A 26,049-nucleotide genomic window follows, 5' to 3' on the forward strand; every position below is an offset into this window, starting at 1 on the left:
TGTAACCAAACTGATTTATAGACACATTAAAAACACAATTTTTGACTTGCAAGTGTATTTTATTTACAATTCTATAAACAAAATGTTTCAAAGATTTAAGAAATCAAAGGGCTTTTCACTGTATATTAAGCATCTGTGCATGCCTTTAATGGGCTTGCATGTACTGAAAAGAAAAGCATTCAATTCAATGTATACATGGATGTGTCTGTAAATATGCGCACGTATGTGTGTGAGAGATATACAGAATTATTAAAAGACATTCTCAGCAGCGATCGTAACAAACACACACACACAGGCACACACAGGCACACACACAGGCACACACACACAGGCACACACACACACACAGGCACACACACGCACACACACACACAAACACACACACACACACAGCAGTCAGTCAGTCAGTTCCTATCATTACCAAAGCAGACTCTATTAACGTTTCATTCCATTGAAGTTCCTCACTTAGTTTAAATCTATACAGTGGCAATACATAATAAGAAACACATAAAACAAAAGTAACCCTATTGTCATTGTTGATAACTTGTCAGCATGCAGGCCATAGCAAACTCTTAAAAGGTCAGGTTTGGCACCATGTGATTGTGCAAAATCAATTTTTAAGATTGAGTGAGATTCTCTTTCACAATGCAAACTCCACCAGACTAAATCAATAAATACATAAACACTGCAAGTGATTTCTAGGAGTTACACTTGGAGCATATTCATAACAGTTTGGGGGTACCCTCTCAGTGTAAAGTGCTATGTGGTGTTGGACACCTAAGTAGGCAGTGGTTTCTCATCTCCAGAAATTGGGAAAAGGTCTGTTTTTTGCATCCAACCAAAGCTTGCGAACATAGCAATGCTTCAAATTCACTCAGGATCCTTCATGAAAAAGTTTCCGGGCAACAAAGTCTACCACGAGGAAGGTTTTTCACCAAAGATTGAGTGCTGGTTGGCAGAAAAACATGGCCTTTTGATGCAACCCTTTAGAGACTGGAAAAGAGAGAGACTGCAGCAGGAGAGAGGGAGACAGAGGGCAGCCCCAAATATAACATGGCTTTCAGCTTAAAAAATATCATAAGTTTGCTGTTTCAGACGTTAAACTAAATGCATTCTTCTCTAGAACATCTAATAAAGCTTTGTTGATTCACGTTTTGTTTAGGAATTCATGCCATAATTTAGGGGGGTAAAAAGAAAACATGCATTTGGCATTTTAGTGAACAACTAAAGAGGAAGCGATACAATTTACAGTCAGAACTAAACCTGTCAACATATAAATAACTAAATGAGCAGTGACATTCAAATACAAATAGATCATATACAAACACACATGCTTTTGTAAGTAATCCTATTCTTATCTTTGCAGTTTCAGTGCTTAAAAATGTCATAAATATCCTCTAAACTGTGAACAAATTAAATTCTAAAAAAAATCTTCTAAAGATGCACATAGCTCAGGTTTTCTTGACATATAGTATTGCAGGACTGTGCGATAAAAACTAAATAGTACAGTGATTTATGAGCTCTACTTGATAGTGATATGTTACAGTACTAGCTTTAAAACTGTCTTATTCATTATTGTAATTAAATGGCACCAGAAAAGGCAGTTAGGAAATTGGTTATCTAAGTAAATACTATACGTTGGTAAAATGACAGAAAAGGTTAAATAGTAGTAATATGCAAATGTAGGGAAAAAAATCTATAGGAGATTCAGATGGCACTGTGCATGCTGGATGATTTTACAAATGTCTATTTGTATAGTCAGGTAATCCTTAAAGGTGCAAGTTAAGTAATCTCAGCCACGTTCTTATCTCCTTGACAAGTTCCAGTGGTTGGTGGTGAAAGGATGAAGCTCCTCCCATGTCACCTTCCTCTTTTTGTTTCCTCTCTCCTTGGGCTGCAAGAGCGATGTGGATGGCACAGAGGGTCAAACTCTCTACACCACAGTGCTGACAGATGGGTCAGACAAATTGAGTTGCCCCGTGATGTCAGTGGGCGGATATTGCTGCAGAGGTGGAGAGAAAATATGGGGAGAACAAGTATCACTGTTATTTTCTGTCAAAATGATGAAACATTCTTGTGGAGGGGTTGGTGTAATATTCTCTACAGTTTTAACGCGGTTAATCACTGTAACAAGGTTTTCTAATACTACTCAAGATGATTAATTTTGCTCTTAAGTTAATGTGGCGGATGGGGGTCGGTGGGGAGAGGTTGTTTGATTTATTATTTTTCCTTTGGATACGTTTTAGTCAGAATTGGAGGAGTCATTCTTTACGTATGTATTCTCTCGTTTGTCAAGACAGGAGGAGGACATTTTATTTTGGCGTGATTTCAGAGTGCTGCTGTGTCGCGCAGGCAAGTTTCTCTTACGCAGGGTCACTCAAAGTAGAGTGCAGTCAATCATAAAGAAGAGGCGCTTCTTTACATGCAGATTTTTTGTTGCTATGGTAACAAGGATTTTGCTGGATAGGTTTTTTTCTCCAGAATGGGGTCCCTCGTAGCTTTTCTATCTCTGAATCATTAATAGAATTGAACCGAATGCTATGAAATAATGCAAAATTTAAACTATTACTTATTGGTGTTAAGGTGGATTCAATTATTTGTGAAGGTTACATTGAAATTTTCTTTAACATTTTTTTCTAGCACATAGAATAGTCATAGTTGACATGTTTTAAAAATTTTGTTCTGTTTTTTTCAGTTAAGTTCAGTCAACTACTTCTTTCAAACCCATTCTGATAAGAAAAATACATCCTCTCATTAGGTTGAGCTTCAAGTTTCATCTTATTAATACTTGTGAATGCTTCAAAAGTCACCTAACAGTGGCCTCTACTGGGGTCAAGTAGAGCACCGTTATTAAAAGGTCACAAGCAAACTAATACTACTAAAGCCATTTCCTGAAAACAGCCTTGCAATCGCAACACATCACTGTTTTCTATTGCCACAACATCTACGACAGTTTGCATGCTTTGCAGAAGAAGAAAGGAGCAGTGTTGCATGTGGGTGACGGACACTGACACTAAAGTCCACTGATATCCATTCATGTAAAAAGAAGAACATTTATATAAAATCAAAAATAAAGGTCAAAGACTGAGGATGGTAACTATTTTGGTCCCATCTTGTTTTTACTCTAAAAGCTGTTTTACTTTGAGCTTTTTCTCCTAAACTTCCAAACCGAGAATGTAAAGTAGCCATAATTTAATTGGCAATCCCACTCCTCTTCAATTCAATTTTCAAATAAGAAAACAAGTGGCGTTCTTCAATAAAAATATATAAATATGACAACAACAACAAGAGAGCGAGACAATATCATATAAACACGCACACTAATAGACTCCAGTGGGAAATTAATACTAATATCTGTCAACAAAGATTTAAAAGAAAAGAAAATGAAATAAAATGAGTTAACGCTTGCATCATAAGAAAGTCAGCATCCAGTTGACCTCACACAGTGTATGAGAGTTGAGAAAAAGAAGACGTCAGCACTACTCTGAAAAGGTCACAGGCCATTCACAAAAAGGACACTGAAAAATCAACAATAATCATAATAGCAAATTATGACAGAACAAAAAAATAAAGAAAGAAAATTGATTTGAATATAAATCCACGAGCAATCCTAGAATAGACGGGTAAAACCTTGTTAGAACTGTTCTCAGCAGGCTCGTCCATCAACCTTGAAAATAGATTATTGGGGAAAAAAACAAAGGGGCAATGGGACAAAACAAAACGAAAAAATAATCAGTATAGCATTGCGGGACTGTCGCAAAGAAAATATGAACACATCAAATATGAAGCTGCTCACAAACAATTAAAACACATTGACGGAATACGCACCACAACATGTTCAAGGACCAAACATTTTGCAGATTCCACAACCAATCCAGCAGCCCAAGACATTGCACCATTGACAGCTTTTTGTTTTTCTTAAAGAATTACCCCCCCAAACCCCCAAAACATCTCCTGTGATAAAGTAACGCCTTGCCGAATTCAAAAGCATGACCTAACCTGACCTGCACTGAAGCTTTTCAGCCTGGCAAGGCGCAATAGATGCTTGATGGTGGATTAAATGTTGAAGTGACAGACGCGTGGTAAGCGGCTGCTGAGCCGTGTGGATATGGATGAGTGGAGCATGGGACGCTCTAATGGTTGAATATGAAGACGTGGGAAGAGAGGACAGAGAAGAAGAAGAAAATAGAGAAGGGAAGAATAAATAAGGGAAGATGTTGCTCCTTGATCTTCTTACCGTGTCTTTGGAGGACCTACGTCTCTTGATGCTGGAAGCCAGGTTGGTACTGATGGACCTAAAAGAGGCTTTCTGTTTGGGGTCAGGTTCTGCTCTACCACTTTTTCTATCCTAAAATGAATATATGTAGAAATATTATTCATGTTCTATGGCTGGGGAGATACCCTTGCTTTCACTTCCCTCTCCCATTCCCAGCCACTCCAGTAATAAACTACACACGTTAAGGTAAAATTTGATAAGAGCAAAGAGGGAGGTAAATGGGGCTTGGGTGGTGAAAGTGGGAATCTTTAACCGTATCCTATGAGGGCACTCGTTAAATTTATGCAAGCTGTCACACAGGTAGCACAAAGATGGTACATTACTCCAATTGTTGGGTCTCCTCGAAATGCATTAGAATGAGTGATGGGTAGTAAAGATGCCAGTGAGCGTGATACCATGTTTCACTAATTCGACTACCCTAAATATTTCCAACTACTATATCCTGACCATATACTTTAGAATGCCGACTGCCTTTTATCAACAATACCCATTCTCATTATGAGCAATCACCAGTATGCCAAAAACTTAATTTTGCCAACGTGCAGCCTACATACAAAGCAGAAAAAGATGCTTTTTGTCATTTTTTTTTTAAAATTACGATTCGTCACCTTCAGAGTGCCCCGCCGCTACTCTCATCTCATCAATTTGGTGTTTGTGTGCATACAAAACTCATATTAAGGAATTCTTACATCCTGAGTCTCTAGAGAGGAAGATGGCTGCATAGGGGAAGAAAAGAAAAATCAAATAAATGTCCATCCACGTGATCGTTTTTGTGAAAGAATATCCTTATGCATAAGCCAAGGGTTCAGGAACAGGGAAAATACCTTGTAAAAAAAGCCACTAGCAAAGCAAACATCCACATTCAAAGCCAGGCAAATATGAAAAAAAGTCAAGCTACAAATAGGGTTAGTGGATATCCACTCAAATGCATAAGGAAGAAGGATACAAAAGCAACCGTAACGGAAGCCCATTTAAAGTCATTATACCATACAGTATAATGGAAATTCACCTCACACATAAGGGAATGAAATGTATGGGAATGCATCATATTTTATATTAAAACAAAAAAGCAGACTCTATCCAAATGCTAATATGTGAAAGGATAATATTACTTCATTCATTTTGTATAAAGTAAAGAATGAGTGAGAAGGGTGAGTAGGAGGGGGGTAACGGGCAATATTTAGGGCAGTGTGATGTGAATTTCATCATGCTAGGACATTTTATGAAATGCTACGAAGATGGCAAAACATAGTATAAAAAAAAACACAAAAACAAACAACAAATTCAGAATGGCCATCACTGGCCCCGTTGTACAATTTTTTTTCCATCAGGTCATGTGTCGCACTTTTTAAAGGGCATAATTTGTGCCATCCAACATGTCCCTCTCAACCCCCTGATGGCATTGGATCAGGTGGTGAGCTGGCATCGATCAGTAGGCATGGATGGCATGATGAAAGCTGGCAGAAGGAGTGACTTGAATATAATTAAGAATAACATGACTCTCCTGTTGGAAGATGACATCTTGTGTTAGTTTGTAATGAAGGCCAGGAAAACACAAAACGCTACAAATGGTATCTCCCTTTGGGGTAAAAAATAAAATGTAAAAGTAAAATATATATTTGTTCTTCTTTTTGAACCCCATGTGTTCCTTTTGTGGCCATTGAGGAAAATGCAGGATCGTCATTTTCGTGTTCATCACCACAACATCAAAACTGATTACATTAAAAGGTTGCTTGAACTTGTTATTTTTATATAAAGAAGGTTTCTTAAGACAGCGCACTTCTGACTAATTCATTTGATACGGAAACGCTTCAAGGCCTAATTTGTAGCTATTAAGTCATGCAAGCCAGTGCGTTGGGATGATACTAAAGAATGAAAAAATATATATTACTTGTATAACTGAATGAAAGACATTATTTTATTTATTTAACATGTTTTTACACCCATTTGAATTCTGTTAAGGAAGAAAACATGTGCCATATTTTATTTGTAGCAGTTAGTCAAGTGAATAGTTAAATGTAAAAGCAGTAATTTAGTATTGTAGGGGGGTGGAAGCATTGCTACAAGGCCGATGATACACAGCTGTGTGTTGAAAAAGGTCTCAGCTGCCAAAAAAAATGGTATCGGGGGCAACACTAGGAATTGTGATGTTAACATTTTTATGCACCAAAGCACCTGCTTCCACTGCAGATAAATCCTGATAAATAATGATTTTTGACAGCATATGTACTGTACACTGTCATCAGGATACTTGAAATCTCAAGTGTCATCTCAAAAAATATACTTTTCATGAGCTTCATATTAAAATTATATGATCTTAGTAAGATCTTAAAAAAATATTGTGCTAAAGCTTTTTTGAAACACATTTTCATTAGTCAGAAGTGCATAATTTCCCTGGCTCCAACTTTTAGTTCCCAAGTTTTAATGTGAGTTTGTGTCAGATGCCGAAATGATGTATCCTAAACAAATATTTACATCCAATTTTACAAACCAGCGGTCCAAAACCAGCATTAGGATTCCATGACTCTGTACTGAGGAAAATGCACAGCAATGGTGCATTTTCCATCATGATGGTTTCATGTCCCACATAACCAAGTTGTCATTTTAATTTGTCAAAGTAATATAAATCTGAGCAATTATATCAGCGCACCCAAACAGTATGAATAATGTCTGGCAGAGTACATATTGGATTAAACTCAACTTTCGTGGTCTCAAAGCACTCCTTGCATGAGATCTCATTATCGCGGTTGATGGCACAGTGAAGATTGGGTATATCTTTAGCTCTAAGGCTCAAGTGATGGTTAATGAGCAAAGATAAGCGTGCTTGAGCCATCTTTGTTTAGCCTTGCAGAAAAATCGATGTGATCGTCATTGACGTTGATCTAAATTATGCTGGTCTACTCTCAGTTAAGTGTGCCCCTCTCCTCCTCTCTCTATGATGCGCCAACCCCATCTCTGCTCGAGCCCTATCCAGCATGCAATCGCCTGCTTTATACATCCACAGAGTGTACATCCAAGTCAAGATACTCACAACAAATATGTACGCGCTGTACAGAGGCCAGCAAGACTGTCAACAAGGTCAGAAAGACCTTGGTTTGCTGACAGGCACTTTCAGATGATACAATTTTGTTATGATGAAAGTAATAATTAATCCTCTTGTTGAAGTATTAAGACAGCCACCATAATTAAGAACTTTATCTTCCATCCTCTTTGCATATTATTTTTTAACACAATTATAATGTGTTTGCACACATCCCTAATATCACTGTCCGTACAGCACTAGAAGAACGCCATCCCTATCTTTGAGTACTAATAAATAATTTGCCGATGCTGATCAATGTGTGCTCTCACGGGTATAATTTTCTACTCATGCCGACATAAAAAAGGAGTGCTTTACACCCTTCCCACTATGCTAATAGACATCCTTAATTACATGCAATCTTCCTACTACTGCGAATTTCAATTAGCTTATCACTAGTAGTTGTCCAATCAATTTGAAGTGGATGAAATGGATTGGACCTCTCGCGCTGTCTGTGGTAGCCACTGAGTTAAGCAATGTCTGACAAAGGCATGATTAGATTACTTTACATTCAATGCATTTGCAGTTATTTATTACTAAAAAAAAGTAAATACATTTTGTATTTTTACCGAAAAATGTGGTACCAATACAGCCCAAAAAATGGTTCCGGTGCAACACTGGTTCTTGTGTGACTTCACACTTGTATTAAAACCTGCTTGCAATTCATCTGAATATGATCATCAATATTTATGCATAACATTGACTTAATATGATAGGCACAGTTTTGTAAGTGTCCCTCCGCCCAGGCCTTTTCACTTGCATTAGAGTAAAGGAAAACATTCTTACCTGCAGGTTCTTCCTCCAAACATTAACGGCCGCAAAGGCGAGCTGCATCTGCTTCCTGCGGGCGTCTTTATGGCGTTTGTAGGCTATTTCAATGAAAATGAGGAAGATCCCTGCCGCTATGCCACCAGCCACAAGCATAAAGACCCCTGTACGGAGGGAACAGGAGAAAAAAGTTGTTATCCTTTGATCTTCAACATATATTCTTCTTTTAAAACCAGTTCCGACGAACAACTCATCCCTGACAACTATAAAGCCACAACACAGGACTGGACACGTAATTATTACTATTTGTACTATCTTTTGGGAGTAAAGGTATTGGACAAAAAAGAGCTACAGTAACTTACCACTGCAGTTTTTGTCCAATCACTTTTAACGCTTTTCTCTGCCTTAAGGACCATACCTGCCATGTTTTCAAAGGTGAGTGTGGCTGGGGCATTGCTCCTTGAGTCACACTCCTGGTATCTCACCCAGGTTTTATCTAGATCTTCCATGAAGCCATTCTCATGAGAACTGTAAAAGGTCAGACATGGTGGGGAGAGAGGTGACAAAGTTAACGCACTGGGCTAATATTGAGATGCGAGAGTCGCTTCTACCCTGGTCGGTACGTTTACGGGACAGACAGGGACGGATACTTAGACAGACATACAGACAGAAGACAGATAGACAGACAGCCAGTGAGGGAAGGAAAGGGGAGCTACAGTAAATCGAGATGTAACATAAGGCAATGGCTAAAAATGGTCAAAACAGGACCATGAAATCATATAAATAAGAAAACAAAGAAAATTAAAAAAAAACAATTGACGAATAATGCACCTTCGGCTGGGACAGACCTGAGAATGGCCAGGGACACATTCTGTTTCCAGGGGCTGTCCTTGCGCATGCCTATGCCAAAGCCCGAACGGAAAAACAGCTCTCCCGTGGTCACCAGGTCGCACTTCTGCGAGGCTTCAAACTCCAGCACCGCAGAGTCCCAGATGAAAGCATGCAGCTTGCTGTGGGGGAGTGGGAGGCAGGAGGAGGAGGAGGAGGAGGAGGAGGGAGCAAGGACGGAGGAAGGGAGGAGTGGAAGGAGGGGTTACGGTGCAACAGTACAATGAACTACATACACATTCACAGTCAACGGCCCTCTCGTTCTCGCACGCCACATCTTCAGTGTCATTCAACGTTTACCGGTAATCAGTACCGTTGGCTATGGCCCAACTGTAATCCCCCATCTCATGGATGTTCGTCTGGTTACCACCTGAAAAAGTCTGCTCCTCTGCTAAACGTTAGCTCCGCCTCATCTCTGTATGGTTGTTTCATTCAAACCCGACCCCCCCGGGCCTGTTCACTACTGAGCCATGGGCCGGGATCAGACGGATGACTGCAGTAAGTCCGACAGCTTCCATCTGATCCACAGGTCCATGTGTCCCATCCTTCCTCCCCGTATCCCCGCTGACCTGACCTGACCGAGGCAGCATTGACTTTGTGCTTGACAGGTTGAGCAGCCAGCCAACACGATCTGGCCGAGACTCACTTGTCACGCACAGCTTGGATGGCCTCGGCGGCACTCTCATAGTTGTGCTTCTCCATGTGGCGGTACATGGTGCTAAGCTCCACCTGCCGCCGAAAGTAGATGTCCACGGAGCTCTGCTTCACCGTGGCGTAGATGAACTTGTCGGATGGGTTTCTGAGCTGGAGAGAACATTAGTCGCAATTTCAAAAAACTGCACATTTTTCAGCCAGATATATTCTGATTGTAGACTTGTATGTTAATGTCCACTGGAGATCTACTAAGAAATATAAAGTTTCTCATTATTGATTTCACAAAAGATGTTGTTTCAAGCCACGGTAGAGGCATGTGTTCTATTTAATAAAGCTGTGTGTGATGAAGTTTGACAGTTAGACAAGTTTTGACATCAGCATGTACCCTTGGGTCATTGATGCCGGTGATGCGCTCCTCAGGCCGGTCCAGCACCAGGAAGGCAGCCAAGTTGGCAGTATAGGAGGCCACAATGATCATAGCAAAACCAGCCCACACCATACCAAGGATTCTCGCTGAGAAGCTCCGAGGGGCACCTGCAAGCAAAATAAAAACCATCATTGTCATTATCCAAATACCAGAACAAAGACTGTAGCTGTATAATACATAGAGAAGAAATAGAATACACTAAAATCCACTGAAAGTCTGGGAAAAACAACTGGAATTAAAACTATAATAAGACATAGCCTTTTGTACATCAATTGCAATGTTGTTTTTCAAGAAAGGCTCCATATCTGTGGCAAGTCAAAGTGTTCTATGATCAAAGAGACATAATACATATTTTTAATGCCTTTACTTTGACATTGACATGCCCTACTTTTATAGACTGCACCCATCTGACGCAATGGTATTTTTGGCCAGACCGACCAAGTAAAAGGGTATCCTTAAGGACACGAAAGATAGGAAATGACCCTGTTTGACTGCATATTTTGCTTATCAAGTGTAAGTTTCCTCCCATCATGAAGAGAGGATGCACCATGAGCGGCACTAACAAATCGGCAGCTAATAAAAGCAGTGTAAATAAGACAGCATTGCCTATTGGGACAAGGCAGTCAGCAGTTTTTAGTTCAAAATGAAATGAAATAAAATGAAATGACCTCATCTAAAATGCACATTCACTTGTGCTGGCCAAGTCCGTAGTGGGACTTTTAACATTAAGGAATCTACACAGTGCCAAAAAATATAGAGTTCATGTCATGCTGGTCACCTTCTCCAATTCCAGAGTTCAGCAACACTCCCCAGGAGAACCACATGGCAGATGACAAGGTGAGGGCATCCTCTTCTTCCTCCTCACTATTTACTTTAAATCTTCCAAATGGGCTGCAGGAGAAAATTGGAAAGGATTGCATGAGACTGAGTCAGCGCTCGCAGACAATGCGCTTGAGCAAACTCTGGCAGCCTGAGGGAATGGGAAGGAACTGAACATGAGCAAGCCAAGCCAGAAAGAAGACAGACAAAGAATGCAGCACAAATATAGATACGTAGCAGTGGAATGGTTTGTGTTAATCTTCGCCTCCATTGTTCTGCTTATCTAAATGGAGTGGGAGACCTGCGAGGATTAGGAATGGATTCATGCACGGCGCCCACACTCCCGAACACACTTTTCCCCGTGTACCTGAACCGGTCTAGTAGGTAAAGCATCACCGCCACCACATGCACCGAAAGACCCACCAACAGCCACAGAGTACTTTGAAATGGCTGCATGAACGAGTCCAGTGTACTGCGAGGGATTTCCTAAAAACACAAAGGTTAATAATAACTCCAATGTCAACAATGTCATTATTGGTTAAATGTCCTTTGTGTTGTGAAACCACACAATTACAATTACCTATTTTATTTGCAAGTCAATTATCAATTGAATGTCATTAAAAAGCAACAATAACAAGAACAATGATTTGGTAACTTTAAGGCTATAAAACCAGATTATACTAACCCCTTAAATGGAGGTTACTTTAGTTGAGAGCCTAACAGATTGACAAACTTACCTTTTTAACAAGGATAGTAAGACCTTGATATTTGAAGGGTTTTGAAAACTCAATGTACTGGGCTCGTTCGTTGTTAATAGTCAATGGGGCAACAATCATGTCGGCCAAGCCCCCCAGGAGCTCTCCCATCATGCCATTCCACTCCTTCTTGTTGCTGTTGTTCACCTGGAGTGTCATAAATACAGATTATTGCTGTAAAAAAGTGTATTCCATGGAAGTTTCTGTAAATGGTTTACAATACAATTGTCAAGAAGTGTATTCATAGAAATAAATAACCTGCAACCTCCATTCGAAATGCTGTCTTGCATTGCAAAATGTAATCATTTAGGTTAAAAATCTGGCATTAGACAGTCTACAATATAAATGATGTGGATTATGATGTGATTTAATTTTCACGAATAGCGCCAAATGGTAAAAAAAATAGCAGTAGTGAGTAATTATCATTTACATTCATAAAAATATCGAATAACAAACATGTCCTTTAGTAAAGTTGAGCTAAACAAACCCGCTCTTGAGTTCCAAATTTCCCATCAGCCACCAGATGAACCTCGTATGTAAAGTTCATGGTCATAGCCAGCTTGATCAGCAGATCAATGCAGAATCCATAACAACACTGCGGAACAATTGGGCGCCCTATAACCAAACCAGAAAAGGTTGCGAATTACAATCTACCCCATTTTTTGTTCCTATTTTAATTCCTTGTACGGCGCACGTACATTGGACTAATGCATCAAATGCTTCTTATGCAAATCACATGCTCACACACAGTCACTCTGAATGGCACACTCAGCTACATGCATACATATATAGATACCTACTGCATATATATGTATGCATCTCCAGTAGATGTTTGTGCATAGAAAGCACATTGATATAAACGTCCCTGATGTGTTACCTGGGATGGTCTCATTGGGCCCAGTGCAGATAACCTTTTTAATTAAGACTCCATTTAACGTCATTTCCTCCTTGCACGTCCCATCTGGCGTGGTGGGTTTCACGTACACAAATGGCTCCTGGTGTATTGTCACTATCTAAAACAAATGGGACAATATCTGTGGATCAAATCGTTTCAGCTGTTTTCAACCTTTGGGACCGACAGAGAAAAATGGAAAACGGATGCCCAGATGGAAGCTCAGGAAGCAGATGCGAGAACATACAGACAAAGAAGGTGTTTGAAGATCTTATTTGAAAGACACGTTTGATATGTTGCAGCGGCTCAGATGGAGACGGCGGCCTCTTTTCTCTCTGTGCATTGACTGACATGATTATGGTTAATACTTGATATGAGTAGATGTGAATATCACCAACTTACCTTTAATCGTGTAGACATCTGGAAGCCCTGTGGTTTTTCGGTCTCCCCGCCGGGCCAGATAATCTTCCGCTGATTGTTCATTACCACCTACAGGAAGGAAAACCATACCCAGATGCAGTGAGTAATGAGCTGAAGCTTTTTTTTCCATCCAATCACTGCTCTTTTGTTATTTAGGCTTGCCATTTGACTTTTACATCAATGCTATTGACTTTGCTAGATGTTCAATCCAGTTTGAATGGGAAGAGCTTCTTTCAGCCCTCCATGTCAAAATGGATTGGATGTCTAGCATCGTCAATGGCAGCCAATTTTTAATTCATGAAATAATGTTAAAGTACCCTATTTTCCGCACTATAAGGGGTAACTAAAAGGCTTCCATTTTCTCAAAAGCCAACCATGCACCTTGGATCAATATGGATGAATCATTATAGGAAATTTCCTTTGGCTCAGCTCCATCTAGTTGATTTATAACACAACCCTTATCCACTACTACTATTACTACTACTACAGGTCCATTTACTGCATGTACGATACAATCCCTTTCTACTACTACCACTACTGTACTACTACTGCATCTTATTATCCAGTGCGCCTTATATATTAAACTAATTTCAAGATAAACCATTCATTGAAAGTGTGCCTTTAAGTGCGTAAAATACAGTACACTGGGAAGATTGTTGTTTTTGGGTTGTAATGGGTTTTCTGACAGCGTTACGGTGTAGTCAAAATAAAAATAGCTCATTTTTAAAGCAACTCTATCTGTTTGCCATCAGTAATGGCAACAATGACTTAATGTGCCAGCAAACAAATAAATAGAATGCTACCAGTAGTAAGGAGCAATTAAAATGCTGAAATATTCATTTTTAAGCTAATCACGAATCCGCCAACACAGCATTTCATCCAATGTCGTGACTGCTCCAGGGTGAACACAAGTGTCACTTGTCTTCTTCTTCCTTTCTGCTGAGCACAGCTTAATAAAATGAAGCACCAGTTTTCAGGGGGGGATACAATTCTTTGTTTTAAAGGCACAGCAACAAATCTTAAATTGATGAAAACTACAGGCATTTGAAATTCAAACCCACACTGTGTACATTTGCAGTGGTTGTCTAATTACCTGTGTCCCATTGTAAACGCCCACTTGAATGAGTCGACTCTTCTGATAGTTGAGAATGCTGTAGTGGGCGTACTTCCTGTCGCCGTCATCATTGAACTCCACACGGCCAGTGAGCCCCTCCGGGTATTTTGAGGACATGAGTACCCTGTGGCAGATGAATGAGGATAATTACAGACTATTTGCATTAAGTAGGCAGTGGGAGTGAGTTCTACCATAAAATTATGTTTGTGTCTGAGTACTTTCTGTTCTTCTGAGGGTTTTTTGTACTAGATGAAGGTCAGCTTGTGTTCCTCTAACAAAATATCGTGTAATCTTTCAATTTAACTTCAAATTGGTATATTTCCCAGTATAAAGTGTCCATGTATGGGCAGATTAATTTAAACTATACATCAAGAAATAAAACATCAATATGAGTTTGATAAAAAGTGGAAAGGATCATCATGTTTTCTTTTTAATAAAGAATTCAGTTGAGTTTTAGTTCTACTTTTAACTTTGACTCCATAGGTATTAGCCATACACATTGTCAATAATTATTTGAAATCTATAGTGACTTCCCATAGTGACGATTAATTTCAAACTACAAACAAACAACATGACAGTTGAATAAATGTAAGTAGACCTTTTGAAGAGAGGCCCTGTTTTCCAGATGTTCGTGTTGCCCACACATCCTCTCGGCGGCTCTGTGATATTTTCTTTCTCAAAGAGCTCCTGAACAGACTGTGCCACCACTGCCACTGCATCATTGATATGAGCTGACTCGTTCTTCCCGTTAATGAGCTGCAGGCCAATTAAACCTATGACCGATCCAACAGAAAATGCACAATTACTCATCTGAGAAAAGAGCTATGTCTTAGGATCCTTTTGCAATGCTCAACGTGGGCCAAAACTTATAGGGACTCTAGTTTAGACATCCTGAGTAAAGGTAGTACATCAGTAGTAGCAGTCTCTATTTGCCCTACCTGGTGATAATCATCAGGCAGGGCAACATTTATAAACTTGATATATTTATTGCGTTTAAGCTACTGATGACCTTTCACAGCATGTTTAAAGAGACCCTTGAAGTTGGATTTTATTTATCATTTTCTGTTATGCATGTCAGGCAAGCTATTCCTTGTGTTAAAGAAAATCATTGTTAAGAATCCAACTTCAGCTAAGTTTTCTGATTGCAACCAGGTCCCAACGACTTCTGTAAGAAGCCGCAGTGGAAGTGGAGACAATGACAGCACGCACAAAAAAGGGGAGAAATGATTCCTGGGAAGGGAGTTTTGATGTATAAGGGTGACTGGTCGGGACCAAGTTGGTGATCACAAAGTGATACGATGTAGTGAGAGTAACTGAAAAATAAAAAAATGAGAACAAGAAAGGCTGTTGTATCTTACCATTCTACCAGTTGAAAAACTCTTCCTTAATAGTTCATTAGAAACCAGGACATTAATATGGCAGAATAGCACAATGAATAGCCAGGAAACACACATTTCAACTGAAGAAAACAAGGAGTACTAAACACAACACATTTAAACCTTTAAACACACAGTGCTTAAACGTTTAAACGCTTAACCGTCACACGACACACATTGGTTCCATGGTGAAATCATGTACAGTAACATATTCATTGTTAATCTCGCTTATCCTACGTTAACTGCGATTGGCCTTTAGGTTACGCCAGTGGAAAAAACGTGGGTATTTGCCACAGGTCTCTGCCGGGTGGTGAACGTACCGTCTGGCGCCTCGCTCAGCGCTTTACCCGACATCTCCCGCTCGCCCACCAGCCAAACGTAGCCTGAGCCTGTCATGTTGAGGAAGCGGGCGGCCTTGTAGACAGCAGCGGCATCTTCCTCACTGTCAAAATAGGAAAAAGACACAATCATGGAAATGAGTTGGTAAGGCGTGCATTGCTCACAATCCTGTGAATCACTTCATGTAGATTTTTGCTCGCTTCTTGTTCATTAGAGGGCATTCTATGGTTGTTCCATTCTTATTTCATTGGGGAACCATTGCAAAATGAACATTAATACCCAATCCTCCCAATCCCATGACTATCATTAACAATGGGGGATGATCTGTTCACTGTGGGTCATTTCCTCTCTTTTAGGATGCTTACACTTCAATTATTGTTGATTTTGAGCCTTTTTTGGGTCACTTTCTATTGATTTTGGTTTTTGGTACACTATCAAAAGATTTGGGGGCCTTCCTGGATTGTTTGGCTCGCTTTTTCCTAATTCTGGGGTAATTTAAAGAACATTTTTCTGTTCAGAATTGACCTTTTTGAATGAATTTAATGGAAATGTGTTTGCGGGAGTTTAGTATTCCACTGGGGCAATTGAAAATGTATGATGTGTGTGTGTGTTTTTTTTAAACAAATTACGGTCAAATTGAACATTACTTCTAAAAACAGTTTTAGAACTCTGGTTCACCTTGGTGTTGCTAATAATTGGATGTGCGGAATACAAGAGTTGGACAAAAACTGTATTGTTTAGGTGCAATATTGCTCACCTGGCAGAAAGGATGATAACTCGGGCCTCCAGTTCTTTGGCCTCCAGCAGCAGGGCCGTTAAGTTAGTCTCCTGGCTGAACTGGAGAACTTTCTCTGCCTGTGATCGAATAAGAAAGGTCAAGCCAGCTATTTTCCACTCCTTTAGACACCATGATGCCTCTTTACCTGTTTGCTTCGAGCTTGGCTGATTATATTTTTTTAAAAGGGGTACAGAGGTTGAAAACATAAAGAGAGAAAAACGATCCAATGGGGTTCCGGCTGACTTTTTAAAAATAATTAAAACCTTGAAAGGGATAAGAAGTTTTGCATTTGGTGTTTACATGCAAACTGAGGATTTTCAAGGCTTCAAAAAAAGGGCGTGCAAGTGTTAGGTAGGGTAAGAAAAAGGTCAATGCAACCAGTAACTAAAAACGGGTGAAGGAGGTGAGAAAGTCATTTTGCCTCAAGAACAACAAAAAAATAGCTGCTGAAAAGTAAGGAAAAAAATAGCATCCGTGAAACTGGTTGGTCCCACATTGCAGATTGTCCACAAAGAAAAGAAGGCTTGCAAACTCTTTCGTGTGAGAGTGCGAGTTCAGACGACATGCAATTTTTGTTTCTTTTTTTTTTTTTTTATTGAAAATGAAAATGATTAAAGCCAGGTCGCTGATCACTGATGTTTTTTTTTCTTGCTGAAAATTAAACATTTCTCATAGCAAAACCATTCGGCACGTAAACGACATGGGAATTTTTTCAAATTAAAAATTAAAGAAAACACGTGCTACCAAGGAGGTGGAGGGGGAGGGGCATTTCTGGGTCGGCCGATGACCGGTTTGGGCTGGTTTTCTAGTTGCTACGTTTGGAAAGTTGGTGGGCGGCGTGCATTGACCATGCAAATATACCTTGGGTCCTCGCTTGTTGTCATAGGACAGTTGATCGAGGTTTTCATAGTTCCTTTTTTTATTCTGATGAGTAATGTGCACAGAGAAAATATGCAGACACAGAAAAATATTATAAACACTTGAAAATGGAGGGCAGCAAAGCAATCCAAGAAATCTCCACTTGTGCTTCAAATTGGGATCTTTAAATGTGAGGCTTGCAAAGACATCGAGAATGCCGAGAAATAAGAATCCACAATGAATCATCTTCTAGCAAAATTCCGCTAATCTTAATTACACCATACTTTCATTACTCCAAGGTGCAACTGAAAGACTTTTGAATTTAGTAGAGACGCCTTATAAGCCAATATGCAGTATACATACTATATGGATCAATATTGCTTAACCATTGTATAAAATTCTCTTTAGGACAGTTCCAGTTGATGCATAACACAACCCCAAGTACTACTACTACTACTACTACAACTACTACACCTGTACTACTACTGTGTCTTATAATCCATTTGATTCTAGAGAATGTCTAGGTACCTCCTGATACAATTTGCAATACAAGACTCCTTATAACGATTATCTCAAGGTATGTTTATAGAACCATTATTAAGAAGACTCAGAAAATAATTCAATGCAACATTTCCCTACAAAAATATTTACAATTGGAACCAACAACATGTTTTTAACGCATTGCCGGGATGTACACTGAAATGAATCAAGAAGTTGCCCAAAAGTAGCCCATTTACCATTTAGTTTTTAAATTGTGAAGACACGATAGTTAAAATAAATAACAAAAAATACAAATAATCAAAAATAGCTGCTCTAACAAGGGGTTAAAGGACTTGATCCCAACTTTTCAATATCTGTCCACCATAGTGGCTCTGAAATAACACAACCCACAATTATATGCACTTCAAACTAAATCAGCCCATGGACACAAAAATGGACTAAAATGCAAACTCAGAAATCTAGCCCTCCTTCAACAACCCCAATTCAAACAAAGAGATGACAAGAAGATGATCACCATGAAATTAATACAACAAAACAATCTTTAATACCCAGACGGCAAAGTCTCTATTTCCTGCCTTGCCGCATCTCGCATCACCATCAAACTGCTTTCCCGGGCTGCAGCGGCCTAATTAGTGTCACATTCTGATCTGTATTACTGCCTCTCTGCAGTTTACCCACAGTGTGAAGTGCACACACAGCATATCATACTTGGCCAACAAAACAAGCAAGGCTGGAAGGGATATAGCTGCCTTTTAAATACTCCTTAGGTAATCGCAAAAGAAAGAATGGGGCAGAGGTTCAGTATACAAAATGTTGGACCGACTAAGCCTTATGACGGCTGTGGGAAAATCTTGCCTGCCTCCTGCAGTGTTGTTGTTTTTTTCAAACCTAATAGAAAATGTGGGTTTCACCCTTGCAAATCCTTGTTTATTAGTATACAATAAATTACAGCAAAATTTACACATACTGAAGGGTTTTTGACTGTCTTTTTTATATTATTTTAAATAATACAATGAATTCACTTACAATAAATGCTTTTGGGTTTTTTTTCTGACATCTTAAAATGTTTACTGCTCAGATTTATTTGGGATCTAGACAACAAGGAACCTATTTTACCTCAAAGAAGAAGAAAAATCTATTGGTATTTTCCATTCCACTAAAGGTATGTACAAGTAAATTTACACGAATAAGAGCTTACCAAAACATTACTGGCTTTGCAACTGTATTTTGCAGAAATATTCTGAATTAAAGCTAGTAGGTTTAATAAAATGTACTTTGAATTTTGTATTATATTCCTGTAGGTTACAACACAGTTAATAATTTATATAATTTATACCATATATCCGTTTAATTTTGCTCATAATGGTGCATTGATAATCAAATCCAAATAGTAAGTACTGTAATTTTTCTAAAAGCCAACAGTAATTCAAAAACTAAAAATCAATGACTTACTATAGATGGATTGTTAATGCTAATGTAGAAATTGTGTGTCTTAATTCTCAGGGGATGCTGCAATATTAAAGCAGCTTGAAAGATTTACAAATGACATTTAAATCATAGTTGAGTGCTGAAGCATTTATCGCAAAGCGCATCTCTCCACTTATCACATTTTGGCCGTATTCCACAAGAAAAAAAATGGTGTTTGTCTTTTTTTTCCCTAGGAGTATTTTTTCTGACTGTTCTATTTTTGTATCCACATTCTGACATTCATATTTTATGTTGCTTTAGTCACTTTTGCGCTCCTCAACTAAGTCCAACTTGACTAAAACCTCTCTGCTGGTAGTGTCAGTGATCCTCCAGTCACTAAATGACCTCACTCATGACCCGCTACATTGCTAAAAATAGTTCCAATTTACTGCATCAGTGCAGTGATTAATCAGAATATTCCTCTTTTAATTAGAGCATAACCACAATGGCTGACAGTTTAACATCATATAAAATTGTAAAAGCTCAAATCATCCAAGAACTTTTTTGATAGCAATATATCTCATTTTCAGGTCCAGATGCTACACATAAATCTGCATTCTCACGCAAATGTCTGCCGTGCACACATTCTTCCTCAGAATACAAGATGTGAGTTAAAGCTTGCTGATTTGAAATGTCACTAGCCTCGTTTAAAAAGTCTCTTTAGCTGAAAGCACCAACGTTGAAAAAGCTTTGTGTTAATCAGTGTTGATCCAGGTCAATTATTTCAACAGCTACCCGCGCATTGCCTCAAGTGAAGACGTCATATTGCCCTTGTGTTTGCCTTCTCATTTAATTAAAGCTCTAAATCGGTACTCATTTTACTCTGAAACACAATTACAGTGAAGAGATCCTCCAGAGAGGCACAATGAAAATGTGAAGGGAAAAAAAAGATACCCATGGGTAATTCCATCTTCTTAAATAGACGAGGAAGATGCTTTTCTTCGCTTCCATGAGCACCCTTTCACAACATTACAGGTCAAGTGAGATGTTCCTGATTTAAGATCAGCATTTCAATGGCCCACATTCACAGCTCCGAGGCACAATAAGAACTCTGCTGTCTCACGATATCAAAAATCATTCAGCGGTCTAAAATACAAACATTTCAAGACGAGACCATTTGAACCAAGACCTCCAAAACAATCCATGACTTCCACCCACAATGGTTTGCAGAGCCCCACATCAAAGTCCTCTATTTGGCTCCCAATGTTGATAGACATGGGATAATTTCGGACTATGGTGAAAAGCAACGTGAAGATGAGCAAATAAACGCACAAACTTTTGTCAAAGTTGACCACATTAGACGCTGTTGATGTCTATTGAGTGTTAGCAAACGCTTACACAATGGTGAGAAAGATGTGGCCACGTAACAGACAGCGAAACAACTACATACAAACTCCGGGAGATGAGAAGAAGGTTGCTGACCATCCGAGGGGACGGTGCGTCTCACCTTGGTTTCTCTTTCCTCCAGGAGCGTCTCCAGCCTCTTCTGAGCCGCCCGACCCTCGTGGTCATCGCTCACAATCAGGATGATATGGTTCCAGTTGAACTCGCGCATCAGGTCAAACCACACGTGTGCTTGGTGCGAGTAGGGCGGGACAGTTCGCAGAAAGGACAGATGGATACTCTGCGTGCAATCAGATATCAAAGGTGATGAGTTTTTTTTCTTGTGATGTAATCAAATGCAATGATCCATATGCCTACTTTAATGGTCATATTTTTTATGTATAGGTTTAAACTTTAAATGGTGGAAAATCTACATGTTAAACAGTTCTCCTTTATTAGTGTAAATAGTGAGACAGTTATAGATTTGAAGCAAAATAAACTAAGATAAATCCATCAGCCACAGGACAAAATATAATAATAATCTTAGTTTTGTGTCCATTGAGTCAATCATTTTAATATGGTACTTATATTTTTATTTATGTGATCTCTTTAAAATTTAATTGATAGTGGTATGTGATTCATAAAATCTTAATTCAGGTCAAACCCATTATTGATGGAGTTCTTATAATGTCAAGCTTTGAACACACTCAATCATCCGTCCTGTAATGGACAGTGATGGGCCATTTAATCTTGGAAGCTTTTGAAATCCACCCAGGGGACTTGCCGACTCTTTCCTTATTCACAGTCTGAATGTCAATTAGGTTGCGTTCAGACTTATGGTCCATATCAGATTCCCCTTCAAATTTGGTTTTTAGGGCTGACTGTTCACACTCTTTTAAGCAATTGTTCAAATTGAACCATTTTAGCTATTCAGATTGAGAAGCATCTTGTCTATAATCAGATGTGAAACTACCACCCATATATGGTTTAAATTCAGATTGCAAAAAGTGACTGTTCAGCCTACAAATTTCCATCCAGTTTTAATCGGTATGGGAAAAAAAATCCAATCTAAGTGATGTATTGCTGAGGTCGTTTTAGTACTGTATTGGTACCAATACTAATGTCAATGACATGATTTTATTAAGGTCAAACATACCTTATCTGAGTATATAGACATGCGAGTGGTGAGCCCAACAACCGGAATACGGTAGAAGCCAGCAGTGTAGGAGACCGGTGTTGGAGTCAGGTGGTCATTGGATTGAGGTGGATGGCTCACAAGAATGGCATAGACCTGCATAGAGGATATTTTTGTAGGTTGAATTAACATATGCAAACACTGCCAAAGGCTCAATACTAAATGGATGATTGAGATCAAGGAGGCCAAAATACTGTGAATTGGGCATGAAAATATAATGCTTGACTTGACATTTTGACTGCAGTAACCACTAAGTGCACTGACGAAATTAAATTTTCATTTGATAATAAACTGGGACTGAACTGTGATTTCGCAGAAAATTTAGAGAAGCATTTATCGTGTCAGTATGCTCATCTGTCATGACTAAATGTTGTGTGCATCCAATTCCTTAAATGCATTTTGCCTGCTTACATCAGTTAAAAACCCAAATATGACATATTTTCTTGCATTATTTTAAAATTAATCTTAACCGTATCTAATTACCATGGCTATTTTTTTCTTATGACTGTCTTACTTAATTCTTATGAGGGCACAAGCATGTCGGTCAAGATTTTAATGGGGATAATGTAATTTTTTCCTGGGTTAACAGTAGTAAACATAAACAAGCACACCTTTAAAAAAATACTCCAATAAAATGTTTCAGTCATGACACGTTTAATGAAGCTATGTCTTAGTTTTACAATTACTAATTATTGCATTTGCAATAAACCCTAAATTATAAAGTCGATGTTGTGATTAACCTCATTAGAGTTTATTTTATGAATTGCTTTACAGTTCACTGATAATAATAGAAGACGGGTGGGGGTAACATATCTCTTCATTCCTTCATTGTGTGGGCCATTAGCTGTATCTTAATCCAATCCAATTGTTTAAAAGTAATACCCACACAAAGACCACCAGCAACATAGCCAAAAAAAAATAATCTAACTGGTTTTGTTCGATAAAATTCATTGTAATTGCAGAGGAAGAGCAATGATTTAGCCATGCGTGTGCGGCTCTGGATTATCAGATAGGGGCAGCCCGTATGTTTGGGTCAAAAATGAGAGTTACCATCCAAGGACCGCTTGCGGGCATCTACTCCTCCATCTGTCACAGACTTTCCCTCTCAGTGACCGTTATCGCCCGCAAGCCAAATTCAGAGGATTAAAACTTTCATTGACTTTGACTGAAATAAGCCTGGCGTATGCGTTTGAAACTGCATAAATATTGGAAAAGCACACACTTTGTCCTTCATTCGATCGCATGCGATGAGTGGGCATACGCTGGATGAATTGACTCGACAGTATCATGCGGCCAGCCTCTATAAATGAGACTCAATGCACTGGCACTGGACTGAAGACATAGAAGAGTGGCATTTTTATGAATTATTATGATTACATAAGGCCTAATTAACGTTGGAGGAGGCAGAGTGATTTCACGCCTCGACGTGCCATGATGTAAGGTTTTCAAAAGCCGTGTCGAGTATTACAAGAGCATATGGGTAAAGGTGTACAACTCCTCAAGGAACATTGTTCTTACCATGCATTACTTATGGAATGTTGCTTTCATTTGTACTACGTTTTAAAGATAATACTTATTCAAAAATACATGGTTGGTGTTATAAAACTAGATTACTAGTGACAATACTAAATATCAAACTGATTTTATTTAGCTGAAAGCGAACCACCCTTGAATGTCATTAGTACTACTATCCTTACCAGAGAATACAGAGACTGCCTGTAACAGTCAAAGGCAGATTTCCCATTTTCACTCCTCAGTGGATTTCATTGCACTTCACTAGATCTGCAGCTGTGTGTTCTGAAATGTACATTTGCCTCTTCATCCGCGATATCGCACTGAATCAACGCCGATTGGCTGTGGGGGGAGTTCGTTGTGTTGGACTGTAAAATGTATTTTTGGTTTGTGTTTCATTTTGAATGGATGCCAAATTGGCCAAATGGCACTTCTTCCACAGTGCATTTTTTTTAGTGTTTTAGTACAGCTGGAAAAAATCCAAGTGGATGTGTGGTTTAATGGTGCACCAAGGAATGTTTAAGGAGCAAGCGTACAGTCTATGTGCACAGTGACCTGAATGGACAATCTGCATTAAACTTTCATACCACACAGGAGCTTTACATTTACCTTTGTGCTAATGGCATTTTGCTAGGAATGCAATACTTTTCTTTTATCATAATGTTTCTGAATTGGTTGGGAGAAACATGGTTGCAGTGACAGCAGGACCTACTAAATATATATGAAAAGGTTTATCGTGTATAAGAATAGAAATATGGAATGGGGGTGTAAAAAGGGAGTAGCAATAGGAGAATATTTCACTGGCCACTGGTTGGAAAGCTTTGTAATTAAAGTTGGGTTTTTTTTGTTGCACTTATCATATCCTAATATGTATTCAGTGGGTGGTTGCATACCAAAATTATACAGCCTCAGTGTGGTTTGATTGTATTTAACCTTTCTGTTATTTGATATTTATATTTCCCAAGAAATGATGCTTTTAAACATTTAGTGCAGGAATTATGAAAATATTTTTGGAATGGCTGTATGTCAAGTACAATTTCTGAGGCCATCATTCTGTGTTCAACATTACCATAGTGGGACAGGCTTCAGATATGCAAACAGATGGAAGATTTTATATATGAAATCTGCTGAGTTCAAATATGGTGATATAACCATGGCAACTGAGTGAAAATGGGTAAGACTGCCAGAGACTGCAGGGGAGGAAAAGAACTTTTCATTTTAAAGACATGCTCACAGTTCCTTCTCAGCAAAATTGAAATCAAATTGAACAGCTTTACATACCTGACTGGAGATGAGGTCCTCACAAACTGACAAAGCCATCTGGATGGCGTTGGGTTTGTGCGTGACGGAGATGGCCGTGAGCTTGAATTTGTCCCGTCCATAGACTTGGTTGGCTTGAGTGACCGCATCTTTAAAGACCTGCTCGTACCTCTTCTGGCTCAAAACGGCTCCTATGTTGACAATTTTCGGTTCACAGCCGGCCCGCGCGCACGAGCACCAGAGGAGCACCGCCAACAGAAAAAGCCGCATCATTTGCGCCAGGAGTCCGGTCCCACGCGCTGCTCTCCCCCCGGTGCAAGCGGCTCGGCTTGAGCGACTTCTGGACGGCAGGGCGACTCAGGCGGTCGGTTGCTGGTACGGCGTGAGTGGGCGGTGTGAACGGGGAGCGATGAAGGGAGGGTGGCCCAAAAATAAAAAAACGAGTGGGTAGACTGGCCAAGCTGAAATTTTATCGGCACTGCAGAGGGCTGAGCACGATCATCTTAAAGGAAGAGTGTGAGGAAACGTCTTCCATCTTGAAAATGGGTCCTCCTCCACGGCATCTGCAGTTCGTGGATAGAAAGATGGAGAGATAATAGCTCAGTGGAGGCTGAACACGCCGAATTCAGCACCCGGCTAAGCGACTGCTGTCCTTGGTGCTGAAAGCTGTGCACGCGCCTTTCAGTGGTACTGCGCGCTCTCGCTATGCACTACCCACTCTGAGGATTTTTTTTTCTTCTTTATATTTGAAATTTGCACCTTTAGACATCATTTAAATGTCATAGAATTAATTAAAACTGACCTTTCAGAAAATTCTATTCTTGCCCACTTTTTAGGCATCACATTGTTCTAAATTAATGTGACCTAGTTGGAATTTGCATGCTTTGGAATTTGAATGTTCATTCATTTTAGTATCAATTATTTTCGTCAACCATTAAATATTAATAGTGTCTTTCCTGCCAAAAATACCAACAACAAACAGCAGCCATTGAAAAGTTCTTCACCAACTACTGGAATCTCTCATTCTTTCGCTGTCTCTGAAAAAAATGGAGCCTGAAACGATAGGACATTAATCAGTTAGTAAGTCAGTGCAATCCATCAGTCCATCTGTCCACACACTTGCTTACCCACGCAACTTGTGTTCCATGTCATGAGCGGCAGAAGGCAGGATTTGGAAGTGTTTAAACTCAGGTTCAAATAAATGTTAGCAACATCCTCCTTCTTACATACAGGAGGTGAATCAACTTCACCGTCACCTAGGAAACAAGCATCTCTCTCGCTCTCTCACATACAAACTCCCACAAAACGTAAGCAGTAACCATTCTGTGAAGATGTCAAACACACATTT

At 39.3% G+C, this 26,049-nt stretch overlaps 1 protein-coding gene across 8 annotated transcripts; it reads right to left on the reverse strand.

Annotated features, from left to right (window-relative positions):
* Positions 1-38: 38 nt before the first annotated feature.
* grin1a (glutamate receptor, ionotropic, N-methyl D-aspartate 1a) lies at positions 39-25,912 on the reverse strand. 8 transcript variants are annotated; one of them, XM_077736714.1, is made up of 24 exons: positions 25,829-25,912; positions 25,675-25,754; positions 24,723-25,264; positions 21,891-22,025; positions 20,859-21,035; positions 17,447-17,509; positions 16,565-16,662; positions 15,789-15,910; positions 14,691-14,865; positions 14,072-14,216; positions 12,961-13,047; positions 12,530-12,679; positions 12,154-12,279; positions 11,649-11,813; positions 11,279-11,397; positions 10,871-10,983; positions 10,051-10,199; positions 9,658-9,815; positions 8,972-9,133; positions 8,542-8,651; positions 8,142-8,287; positions 4,966-4,992; positions 4,238-4,348; positions 39-2,002 (listed from the first exon to the last, which is right to left on the reverse strand). In XM_077736714.1, exons 3-24 carry the CDS (start codon positions 24,972-24,974, stop codon positions 1,934-1,936), a joined length of 2,859 nt encoding a protein of 952 aa, XP_077592840.1. In that variant the 5' UTR covers positions 24,975-25,264; positions 25,675-25,754; positions 25,829-25,912; the 3' UTR covers positions 39-1,933. The 8 variants fall into 8 exon arrangements, with proteins under 8 accessions (XP_077592840.1, XP_077592841.1, XP_077592842.1 ...); XM_077736715.1 differs by lacking the exons at positions 25,675-25,754; positions 25,829-25,912 and having other exon boundaries at positions 12,154-12,281; positions 12,544-12,679; positions 24,723-25,388; XM_077736716.1 differs by lacking the exons at positions 17,447-17,509; positions 25,675-25,754; positions 25,829-25,912 and having other exon boundaries at positions 24,723-25,389.
* Positions 25,913-26,049: the final 137 nt, after the last annotated feature.

Source organism: Stigmatopora nigra, chromosome 17 (genome assembly GCF_051989575.1).
Source record: "Stigmatopora nigra isolate UIUO_SnigA chromosome 17, RoL_Snig_1.1, whole genome shotgun sequence".
In the NCBI taxonomy this organism is placed as follows: Eukaryota; Metazoa; Chordata; class Actinopteri; order Syngnathiformes; family Syngnathidae; genus Stigmatopora; species Stigmatopora nigra.

Excerpts from the sequence above, each read along its gene's own strand:
- grin1a (XM_077736714.1), bottom strand. The coding sequence starts at position 24,974 with ATGATGCGGCTTTTTCTGTTGGCGGTGCTCCTCTGGTGCTCGTGCGCG. Across the intron at positions 14,866-15,788 it reads GCTGAGCGAGGCGCCAGACG|GTTTAATTGGCCTGCAGCTC; the intron begins GTACGTTCACCA and ends GATCGGTCATAG. Across the intron at positions 4,993-8,141 it reads TTTGGAGGAAGAACCTGCAG|CCATCTTCCTCTCTAGAGAC; the intron begins GTAAGAATGTTT and ends TCCCCTATGCAG.